Source organism: Drosophila kikkawai, chromosome 2L (genome assembly GCF_030179895.1).
Source record: "Drosophila kikkawai strain 14028-0561.14 chromosome 2L, DkikHiC1v2, whole genome shotgun sequence".
Lineage (NCBI taxonomy): Eukaryota > Metazoa > Arthropoda > Insecta > Diptera > Drosophilidae > Drosophila > Drosophila kikkawai.
The window spans coordinates 13,608,927-13,621,208 of NC_091728.1; the positions used below are offsets into that span (position 1 = coordinate 13,608,927).

The 12,282-nt window shown below is 40.8% G+C and overlaps 1 protein-coding gene across 2 annotated transcripts; it reads left to right on the forward strand.

The window, feature by feature from the left end:
• The first annotated feature begins 1,725 nt into the window (after positions 1-1,725).
• LOC108081371 (uncharacterized) lies at positions 1,726-3,466 on the forward strand. 2 transcript variants are annotated; one of them, XM_017176525.3, is made up of 2 exons: positions 1,726-1,949; positions 2,011-3,466. In XM_017176525.3, the coding sequence occupies exons 1-2, from the start codon at positions 1,843-1,845 to the stop codon at positions 3,122-3,124; spliced, it is 1,221 nt and encodes a 406-aa protein (XP_017032014.1). In that variant the 5' UTR covers positions 1,726-1,842; the 3' UTR covers positions 3,125-3,466. The 2 variants fall into 2 exon arrangements, with proteins under 2 accessions (XP_017032014.1, XP_017032013.1); XM_017176524.3 differs by having other exon boundaries at positions 1,727-1,949; positions 2,008-3,466.
• Positions 3,467-12,282: the final 8,816 nt, after the last annotated feature.

Below are 12,282 nucleotides of genomic sequence, written 5' to 3' on the forward strand. Positions count from 1 at the left end.
CCACGAAGAAGCCCACTAAATTATTTCATTGATGAGCTTGCCTTGGGTGGGCACTTGAATTCGTTTGGAATAAATCTTTCGATGGGTTGGGCAGCTGCCTCGAGTCGGCATCCATTACAAGACAAAGTCTACATAAATAAATAAATAAATATTTCCGCGCTGAAAATCTATTTGAAATGCAAAGCTCGAACTGGATAATATGTCAACTTTGAGAGCAGGAATTTCTCAAATAGAAGTCTATTAAATTTCGAGGGTGTTTTGTTATTATTTGCAGAAATATATTATTCAAAGGAAAACTAAAAGGTGTAAGGTAATATATTATATTTTAAATTCCTTTTAATGTTAAGATTTTTGGAAAGACTTGTCTATATTTCCTTACAACCTAATGATATTTTCCTCTTGTTTTTAACAGTCTTCCACAATTTCCTTTTATCTCTGAATTTATTTAATATTATTCAATATAAACCTCAGCCAGTCTTCATTTAAATCATCATACAATTTTCAGAAATGCACACAGCAATTATATTTAATTATTTTTGGTGATTCTCCGCGCTTCCATCTGCATAATTTCGCTCACACGCATCTTGATTGCAAAATCGGCAATTCCACAGAAATTGCAACATAAACGAATGAAAAATGGAAATGTCTTCTTCGTTTGTTTTTTTTTTGGCAGTCACCACCCCACCAAGAGTTTTGGGAGAGAAAAAGAGCTGTTAGTGGGATGTTATTGCCGGTGGTATAACAACTTATCACACAGCTTGCCGCAGCTTCTTGCAACACCCGGCGCAATTTGCAACATAAGGCACACGGGCCATATAAACAGAGACTTTGGGGTTCGAATATGGATTTAAGTGTTGTTGTGATACCCTTTTTTTAAGCAGCAATTTGTTTAAAATTATTTTACAAAGAATAGCAGAGAATGCGACATTTACTACATAAATTATTTAAAATAGAAAGTTATGTTTAGTTGAAATATAAATCACAAAAACTGTGAGTTAACGTATTTATATATTTTATATATAGTAATTCTTAAGGTATTTATTTTATTTTATTTCAAGTAATTCTTAAGGTATTTATATTATTTTCCTTATAGAAATCTTTCCTATTTATAGAAATTCTTTCCTTCTCTTAACTAATTTCGTGATATTCAGTTAAAAATGACAACTCCAAGAGTGTTTACCAATTCGTTTGCATTGTTCAGTACCTTTTTCCACAAATATAATAATAATAATAGAGGTAAAAAGTAAATAAAAATTTCGGGCAAATAAATTACGAGTACTCGCGCCTCTTGTACATCTCACCTTTATGCTTTTATGATTTAATATGGGAAAATGGCTCTAAAATGGCCAAAAGAAAAACGAAAAGCAAAATGAAAACAGATGCAGAGAGACACAAAGGTGGGCCAGCGGGTGGGGCGTTTGGCAACACGTGAACAATATAATCGCAAAAATTGCTGTTACCTCCCCAACGGGTTTTTTTTTTTTTGTTATTGTCGTGTTGACTCTGCCACTTACCTGTGTCCCGAGCCTCGTTACATCTGTGTGGGGCAACAAGTGCTGCTTTTATGGCCATTTGTTTTTGGCCAACATTTGCTGATAGCCAGCAGAAAGCTGAAAAGTTTTAGCAAAAACTCTTTTTCATATAAAAATTATATTTAAAAATTCATAAAAATAAATGTAAACTAATTTTTAATTTCCAAACTAAGCAAGCCCCTTTCTAACATCAGTCTGGAGTTCACTTAGTCGCCTTTTAAAAACTATGTTGGTGTAATCACTTATTTTAATTCAGCAAAATTGTAAAGAGTTGATCCGAACCGTAAAGATTCATTTGGCCTTGTAAACGATGCTGGAGCCCAGCCTGCGAATGGACTTCCCCTTGGAAGTGGGGACGGCGGGGACCGAACGAAAATCCGAGAATCCTACCGTGGATCAGTTAATGCCAGAAATCAAGTAAGTTGGGCAACTCTGTGCGTTACGAATGCCAATCCCCCTTTGGATTCATCCACAGCAGCGAGGATCCCCATCCTCTGCCAGCCGGTGTAGCGGATCTCCAGCGTGAAATAGAAGATGTGAAGGCCCTTGTGCGAACTGAGCCGCATGGCAACGACCTTCGCATGCTCTTGTTCACGGTGGCGGCCAGCCATGATCGCTATGAGAGCACGCTGGTCCCGTTGCCGCCGCAGTTCAGGGCCGTGGTCGGATACGGTTGCCAGGTTAAGAAGTTACGGAGCGCCATTGAAAATAACTGGCCCGCCTGTCGGGTTATACCGACCATGTTCAATAGCCCTGAGGAGCTGCAGGCCTTGGCTCCCGACGATGTTGACGCCTGGCATCTTCTTCATTGGCTGCTGGTGCCGAATGTCACTTACCCCTCGTTCCGCCGCCTCTCGATCTTGAACCTGGGCCCCCTATGTCGCAACTTGGGACTGGGCCAACCCACCGAAGAACCCCGCCAGCTGATAGGCATCAACTACGAAATGATAGATCTTCACCAGTGGAAGTGGCGTCTACAAAATGATGAGCAGCGCAACTATGCCTTCCTGGGATTGCCCCTGGAAAAGGTGTATCGTTTCCTGTACACAGGTCACCTGGACATACCTCCAGGAGAGCCTATACGCCTGCACCACCAAATGGAGTTTGCTTTGCTCCTTTCCCAGCAGCAAGAGTTGCCAGCAGAGCAGGAGCAGCAGCAGGAACAGGAGCAGCAACAGGAGCAACATTCGCAGCAGGGAGAAGAAAAGAAGAAGGAAGACCAAAAGCAAACGTTGTGCTGGAGCAAGTCCGTTCTGGCCAACACACAACAGCGGGCAATTATAATTTGCGAGCTGCCCGCCGAGCTGGACAACTGGATGATCACCTCGCCGGATAGGCATTTCCTTGAGCTTCTGGTGCAGGATTCAACAACCCTGAAGCCCTGCTATCTGCTGATGTTCGACGAACCGGTGGCCGCCAAGATGATGCAACAATGGCCGGGCAAACCCATAGAAATGCAGCCTCTACCCGGTCGATCGCTGAAGAAGGGGACTTCCCACAGATTCTCGCAGATGTCGAACTATGTATTCGGACGACTGGATGCCCTTAAGCGGCTGCTCAAAGGAAGTAATTCTACAGAGGCCACAAATTAATGGACAAGGACAACTTATACACCCACTGATCCCCAACTCCAATTTCCGATTCTCGTTTAGATTTACAAAGACAGACTTTGAATTTCCGTCACCGTTTGGTTATAATATGTGAGCAGTTTTATTCAATTTCCTTGGCAACATAAAAAGATTAAATTAAAATTAAACTTCTGGAGATAAAAATCGGTATATAACTTACAAAAGGTTAAGCCCTATATCTGCTTCCTTAAGAAACAAAAGGGATAAAAAGCAAAGACCTGCCCAAAAGTTCGCGTCACTTTCAGCCAAGGCGGAGAAAAAAAAAACTAATCAAGCCCGCGGCTTTTGGTCGCAACTCCCCCATTAGAGGAGCGTGAAAATTTGGCCAAAATCAGGGCCCACATAAAAGTGGATGGGTGGCTTTGGAGGGGGTCATTTGGGGGCGGGTCACGTGCTTGGGAAATCTCATCAATCAAAATCTTAGTGTGATAATAACGAGCGAGAGAAATCACAAAGCATTTCTTTCAACTAGAAAACGCCACTAACCCACAATTCGGTTGAGGATGATGATGATGATGATGATGATGATGATGATGGTGGGGATGAAGTCTAAACAAACTCCGCCAGCGATGCTAGTGAAGATGATGATGCTGGGGATGAAATGTGGGAGACTTGGCTGACGTAATGACCCGGCTGAGGGGCTTTTTCGGGTCTTTATCCTTCTGTCAGACGAAGACGTCGCGCAATTTCCCGAGGCCTCCGGCTGGCCGCAGACAACAAATCGAAACTTCCGCCTCATGTCGGCCTGGCCTTAATTTGAAAGTTAAGCGTTATAAACACGTTCATTTAACGCCAAGAAACCCCTCGCTCCCGCTTTTCCCAGTTTCCCAGCTTTAGCCCTGCGGCCATGTATCCATGGGTTCCAAAGCTAATGTTGCGCGATTTCGAAACACAAATTGCTGTCATTAAAATCATTTCAATGCGAATAAAAGTTGTGTCAAAAAAAAAAAAGAAAGAGAAGCTGCTGGAAAAAAAACTAAGTAAATAAGAAGGAAAATCAAATGGAAATGCCTGGGCCCAGCCACAGTAAAAATGAAATTAAAGAGAGTGGGAGTCGGAAATTGAAATTGTAATGAAATGGAAAGCAGAGGAAAGCCAGGGCCATGCAATTAGACGTCTGCTTGATGAGAGTCAAGAGAATTTAAATAATAATAATGACAAGTTCATAAATATCCCATGAAAGTGAAATTTGCATAAGCAACTTGAGAGAGAACATATTTTTTTTCTGGTTTGAATAATTTATGTTATAAATCTTATGTTATAAATCTTATGAATTTAAAATTATATAAAGAAATTAAGAGTAGAGTAGGAAAAATAATGAATTAACTTTTTTGATTTAATCTCTTTTCCTATAATTATATTTTTGTAACCAAGTAATCTTTTTAATTGAAATAACTGCTCTGCAAAAGGTGAAAAAAGTTATCATTCTAAAGTTCCCTCTTCTCCCAGAGCTTCCTCAAGTTTCCCTAAGCTCAAGAGCATTTTTCCCACCCACTAAAATCGCCAGAGAGCTGATTGTGTTGACCAAAGTAATGCCTCGATTTAAATTGCATTTGTTGGCAACTTCAGCTGCAGCCGGCAGCGTGTCATAAATGTCGGCAGACAAACGATATGAACTGGGGCACGTCCCTCATCCTCTCCCTGACCAGCGACCTAAGCCCCGATCCTAATCCGCCCTTCAGTTCTGGAGTTCTGAACAGCGACTTTGGCCGGAAAATTGGAAAACGCCAGCCGCACACAAACACAGATACACAGACACAGAGCAGCCAGCGCAACCCACAGACACACTTGACATCATATCGTTGCGTTTGACAAGAAAACTGATTTGTCATCGCCGTAATGAGCTCGGGGCCTTGGCTCCCTGGCTCTTACCTCAATGAGAGGGCAAAAGTAAAGCACAAAATGCAGTAAGCAGCTGCCATTAAGCACAAGTGTGGTGGAAAGATGCCACGGAAGTGGCAACAAAAGTGCGGGAATACCAGATCAATGGAGCTGGAGAGTTGTTCTGGGTGATACAAACACTTAGATCTTAGAAAGATTTAAGGAATAAAAATAAGTTGTAGAGGAAGTTGCAATTGTATAATAATAGTTTACGGAAACTTTATGTGGTTTTATTATTATTTGTGTCTTTCAAGCTAATTTTTTACTTTTTAAATAACTTTTATTTCCCCAAATAAAATACTTTTAAATTGAAATGAAATCTACATTACCTTCATGACCTGGAAAATGTGATGTAACCTGCCTGCATGTAACTTTGAAGTCTGTTGCAGTTTTCTCATTAGCCATTAAATCCACACATAAACTTCCGACAGTGAGTGGGCAACAAATCTCATTCAGTTTACTCTAGAGAAGTATGCGAATGTCAGAGAAAAGTATTGGGGAATCAAAACGAAATATAAATAAAAAAGTAATAAAATCTTTTAATTAAATATTGGATACAAATTTAACCTATTTTTATATTTAACTTATTTATAATATCATTTTCTTATACAACTAACTACTTACAACTACAACTTAATATCTTTCTTCCTTCCAATACCTCACTCAAGTTATCTCTTTTATTTAACCATCGTAAAAGTTGATTAGCTTGTAAATTAAATTATCGAATGCTTCAGCTTATTCGTTTTGCAGCTACAATATCATAGAGTGGTCTGAAATTGAATTGTTATTGGATTTCCCCTTTGGCATTCCAAGCGCTCCCCAGGTGGTGACATGATTACCTGTCAGTGTAACTAACTTTAACCCTCATTCCATTTCCAGAGATGATGGCAAAACGGAGAATGGAGTGTGTTGGATGCTGTTAAACCAGCATGCCTCCTACACCATATCTCTATGTTTATGCACACACACATACACACACAACCAACCCACTTAGACACACACTCATTCGAGGCAAGGTCAACAGGGTCGCAGTGCATTTAAGCGTTTTGCGGCAGCTAACTAACTAACTAAAAGTGGAGAGGAGCCATCATAGAGAGAGAGTAGGATGCTGGTAACCTTTTGGTTCTAATAAATTCAGCTCATGAATGGCAACCCACACACACACACACGCAACCCGCACCGCCTGCAATTACCAAGTGGTAAGTGGTAAGTACTTGCCAGTTGCAACCACTCAACAACTTTTGCCTGCCCTGCCCTGCCCTGCCCTGGCTTGCCCTGCTCTCAGCATACGCATTAAAATTAAAATTGCAACTAAAATCTAAATCAACTTAATTATTTTCTACCGAGAATTGACACAGTTCTTGTTTGGATTGAGTTGCTCCCATTTATATGGTCACAAACTGAAAGCAAACTCCTCCAGCGAACCGCTCCAAACACGTTCCATATATTGCAATGTGGTTGGGTGACAATAATTCCAGCCGCAGCATCCGGTTCTGATCTGTTCGGTGAGCTTCTCGGTCCCGTTGATGGCTCGGACCGGGTCGAGTTCTGGCTCGGTCTGGATTCTGGCCACCTCCTCCTCCGCCTCCTCCGTTCTGGTCTGGTCTGGTCTGGCCCATTCGCTGTCGTCTGGCCATGTCAGCAATTAGATTACACCGTGTGTGTTTGCGACTGTCTGGGCGTGCTGTTGGTGTGCGATTGTGCGTGAATTGTGTAGGCCAGGGATGGCCAGGAAAATCCATGTTATTGGTCTAGAAAAATTAAATATACTTTAAAATATTTTAAGATTTTTTGGGCACTTAAAAAATATTTTATTTGAAAAGTAACCTCCCTTCTTTTCTAGGAAATTTGAGTGTATGAGTATTAAGCATATTTTTAATACATTTTCTTTTATTAAAAAGTTATGGATAGGGAAACTTTTTTATTTAATAAATAACTTTAAAAACTATGAAATTTCATGGAGATTTTCATGGAATTTAGTGACTTTTGATTGCTTCTCCTTTCAAACATCCTCTACTGCATCCCTGTCCAATTCAGTTGGCACACAAATACCATTTGCCCGGTGACCGGGTCTTGTTTAGTTAACTGCATCGGTGGTGTTTTTGTTGTTTGTTTTTGTTTTTTTTTTTCTGGCTGTCGCTCGCAACTGACGCATTTGTAGTAGCTGCATCTGTGGCGCATCTGTCGCAGTTGCTGCCGTTACACATACGCCGCGTTGTACACGTCTCTCATCTGCCGCACGACACCACCCTGTAAGCCGCCCATTTCACCCACTATGACCACCCATTCCACCCTCTACCATAACACCCCCTCTTGTTTGCACACACGGCAACGTGTTGAATGCAAATGAATTTCATTTGCCGCACTCGTTGTCATTGTTGTTCGCTGCTGTCTCTTTCCGATTCTATACACTCCCGCTACCCCGTGTCCCTGTCACAGTAGACCCGGCCCCTATCTTTGTTTCGACCATGATTTATGGGCACAGACATTGCCCATTGTCGCCGCCTTCTGGTTACGCATGATTTCAACGAATTTTATGCAATTGAACCCAGCGATGCGGTCAGAAATTGAAGTCTTGTTTACCACAAATATGTTTTATAAACAACTACCAATTAAGAGTGGTCTTTAATTGAATTAAGCGGATTTTGATTTAATAAAGCGGAAAATATATATTTTTTAAGCTCATTATTGGACACGAAATAAGTAATAAAGAAAAATAATATTGAGCCATGAAAAAAGTTACTGGCTTTAAATAAATATATTTTCAGGAAGATTTTGATTTTGTATTTGCTAGAAATATTAAGAAATTAATTCTTTATATAAATATAATAAATATTTAAAAATATATTAATAAATAAATAATTATTTCACTTTATTTTCAGACTACAACCTTTGAGCAAAAAGCCATTAATAATCGTATTATAATTATGATAATAAATATAAACGCGCTTCAATCATTTAAATTAAAGCTCAAATTGTATGATAACAATATATACAAGCAGGTCAAGTAATTATACATAAACTTAACATTTCATTTTCATTATTGTTAATTGCCTTTAGATAAGATAACATAATTAAAGCTTAATTCAAATTGCCCATTCATCTTCATGGGAATATCCTGCCTTCTCCTGACTGAAACCAATAACTGCAGGAAGAAATGCAACTGGATCGTTAAGAGCTTATCAACCACACACACATAACAAATTTATCTCTGATTTAGTCAACAATTCACACTAATTATCATTAAACATTTAATGCATAACTCTTCTGTGTTCAAGTTTTTCGCAAATGCAATCTGAATGGTTTGTAATTAAAAGTGGCATTTAGTTGCCGGCCAGTTGGCATTCAAAGAGCAAGTCAAATAATCATAAATATTTAACAAATTACTCCGCATACATTGGACTTTTTAAATTTAATTAAAAATTTAAATGTGCAAAACTGGCCAGACTCTCATATGGAACATAAGCACACACAAACAGAAGAGCATAGAGAGGGCAAGCAAACAAATTCTCGAAAATGAAAGGAGCTGGCTGTGTGGGCCAAAGCGACGGGTGAATTTAAATAAAGCGTATAAAATACAAGAAGCGTGCACTTTATGACTCCCCCCAGGACCCTCCAACCCCCTGCACTCAACCCCCAACTTGTATACGGCCATCAAAATGCGCTCTGGAGCGAGCTCCGCTCACAGCGCCAATTACACGGGGCCCGGTCATAAAAATAAAGCCCAAATAAATACACTTAAAGCGAGAGGAAGAAGCGTGCTTCTCCCGCGGAACGGACAAAGTTCGGTGGCAAACGCCGAAAATGAGAGACGGCTAGTGGGTCAGGACACATGCCGTACAAGGAACAGTGGAGCAGATGGAAGATAAAGCTAAAGATATTCGATTTCAAAAATATTACAAAATGTTATTACAAGAGTTTGTGGGAATCGAGCCAGTGTGGCAACTCGATAAGTTTTATCGCCCACATTTTTCAAACAACCGGGCTGTTAAAGTTACGATCCTGCCAAATCGCTAATATGCGATAGGACCTAAAAAAGACCACAAAAATTCGCGAACAGGATTTTTGCAAGCCACGGTCACATTGGATCCCCTCACTTCCGTTCTCTTTCTCACAAGGCGTCCCCGAGTTCGGATTAATTTTTGTCGATCCTAAATCCGCAAGCATCGTGTCGATCCGACAGTATTTGTTAAAGCGAATCATACCCATATTAAGTAAATTTAGTGCTCTAACGTATATTGGTAAGCTTGTGTGAATAATCGATCGCCGGAGTGCTAATTTTGCCTTTTCAAAACAGCGTCAGCCGTATCGGCAGAGTCGTCCAAGCGACCGGCATTGTTTTTGCCAGCAATTGTCCACCACGTGAGGTGGCAGTCATTTGTGGCATTCATCGTTGGCATTGTCTGTGGCTTCTCAGCGGGATCAACGCCACGTGTCATCGGAGCATTCGCACGCACAGCGTGGGGCTGCGCTTCCCATTTCGGCGGCCATACACGTGCCGATTGCGGTGATCCTCGATTTGGATTTTCTTTACCGCCTCGCTAACGTGTCACCGTTCCCTCACACGGCGCGCATATTGGATCGCCGTTCCCTCACACGGTGCACATATTGGATCACCGTGCTTTTCTTCGGCGCACCTATTGGATCGCCGTGTGTCTTTTTCGTGGCCACATCGTTCTTTGCCACATCGCCGTGCATCTTTGCCACATCGCGTGCGCTCTGCCGCATCCACACCTTGGCGGGCTGGTCTCGTTCCGCTCACGCCTCACGCAAGGGATTGCGGCCATCCCTGTCGCACATAGTGCGTGTCATCTTCATCAGCGCGAACGACGGAAGTAGCATTACATATCCGTATTGAGAGCTGGTGGCTGATCCGGCCCACACTCTGCTCCAGGAGCGGATAAACATGAATGATAGTGTCTAAAATATAATTAATTTTGCATATAGGAGCTTTTGATTTAAGAATTCGTACTTATAAACCTTTTCGGTCGTAATTTAGCAATTTTTTTTTGGGAGATTTGGCAATTATAATATCGTTTTGTCCCTCAAATAACTTAAAACACATACAGCTACACATCACCAGTCATCAGGCCTGCTGACGTCGATGGAGAAAGCGTGAGTACGGCCTAGCCGCAAAACAACAAAATAAAACTGAACCCATCCTTATAATTTCGCCAAGACTTCTGAAATAGTTTGCACATCTTAATTAATTAATTGATTCAAAAGAATATTAATAAGTTAATCTATTTAATGTAAAGTAAAAAAGGAAAAAGCGTTCTTTCTTATCTTAAATTTTATTTCCTTTCATTGGATCTAAAACAAACTGACTCAATAAGAGGTCTCGTAACGTAAATAACGTAAACTTAGGCTTAAGGATTAGATTTAGGAAAATGTCTTTCAATATTATCTCAGCCTGCAATTATATGACTTTGAAAATGAACTAATTTGATATCTTGTTGGGCACCTAAGGGGATGTAGAGCATTGGTTGTATAAGGGTGGAGCCTGAATGGACTTCACAGGTTGGGAGGGTTTAGATTGAGGCCAATAACATCGGAGCCTCATCTTCAATAGGTACACTTCCTTCGTCTGATTCATATTATTTACCATATCCCCAGCTAGAGTATCTCTGTCTACAATATTAGTTATGTAGCACCATTGTTCATGTCAACACAAAACCCACGCCCATTTTCCCTGAGCCTGCCGAGCAGAAAAAGTAGACAGAGCGTGTTGAGGTGGACAACGCTCGGTGAGTGTGTTTGTTACATAATTAATTGGCGCCCAAACGTTAAGGCCAGCCCGATGCCTGATTAGGCACCTGTCGTTTGACAGCCGAGCTTCCCGTTAATATTCAAACCATCCACTTCTAGTTTCCGTTTAGTATTTCAAATTCTGTCCTGGAATTGATGGCATCTGGATAGGTTCGGAGCCATACCGGAGGAAATGTAATACTTTTAACTGTTTTTTTTCTATCAGTTCGGTAATAATCGAACATTATAGTTAAAAGAACATTCCAATTTGAGTAATTGATTCCTTGGAATTATAGTTCTGATTCAAAGTCGGTTCTATACCAGGATTTCAATATTCAAACACTACCTTCTTATCAGTTAGGATCGAGATTTTATCTGGCTGGATAGATTCGGCTAGTTACTCTTCTAATTGGTAAGACAAAATAAATTGATATTTATTTTACTACCCTTTATTTACATTCCGCTTACAACATTTGTACCTATTGAATGACACAACCAATTGCTATACTACCCAGGGTAAGACCTAAACTGCATTTCTCATTTATCGTATATCGTATTCATCTCGAACGACCAGTTTGTTTTCGTTATATCGTATCTTATCTTATCTTACCGTATCTCATTTCGTTTTTTTTGTTTTATATTTCGAAAAGCGTCAAAAATGTTGACACACAGCAATGAAAATTTAGTAGATCTTCAGACTGATGAGTCTGCAAATTGCATCATCTGCAACGGACCAGTGTGTAATCTGGATTTACTTGAAGCCCGTTGCAAGCATTCTTTCCACAAGCTTTGCCTTGACAATTATAGCAAGAACAACGACAAATGCCCCAGGTGTGGCCAAACTTTCTCTCAACCCGAGGTAGGACCTCATTCGGCTCCTCTTAGTAGATCTCAGGGACACAAGGTACAGACACGTTCAGCGTCGCGAAATGCGGCAAAGCAAAACGGTGGTTCTGAGCAAAATTCACTGCAGGAAATTCGTAGCGAGGGTAACTCAGACTCGAGGGTGGTAACGGAAGATCACGTGGAAAAATTGATTCAGAAGTCAATGCAGACCTTCCAAGCTAACATGCTGCAGTCAGTTACAGAACAAATAACTTTGGCGTTCACACAATTGAATAGGTCCACATTTGCCAATAATGGACAAGGTGAGCCGCAGCGAGATTTCAGTCGAGACGGTTCCGATGCCAACTCAGATCGAAACAACATTCAACAGGCTAGGAATTCACCAGATTTTCGCAGTGATCGAAGTGATCTCTCTCTGGATCGACCAGACAGAATTTCGAATATTATATCCAATTGGCGTATTAAATTTAGTGGTTCAGCTAACGACATTGCTATAGAAGATTTTATTTACCGTGTCAATTGCCTCACTTCACAATGCCTGAACGGCAACTTTGAACTTCTCTCCCATTTTGCTAACTTACTGTTCGCAGGCCCTGCATTAGCCTTTTACTGGCGCGTTCATAGATCGGCAGATAACATGAATTGGA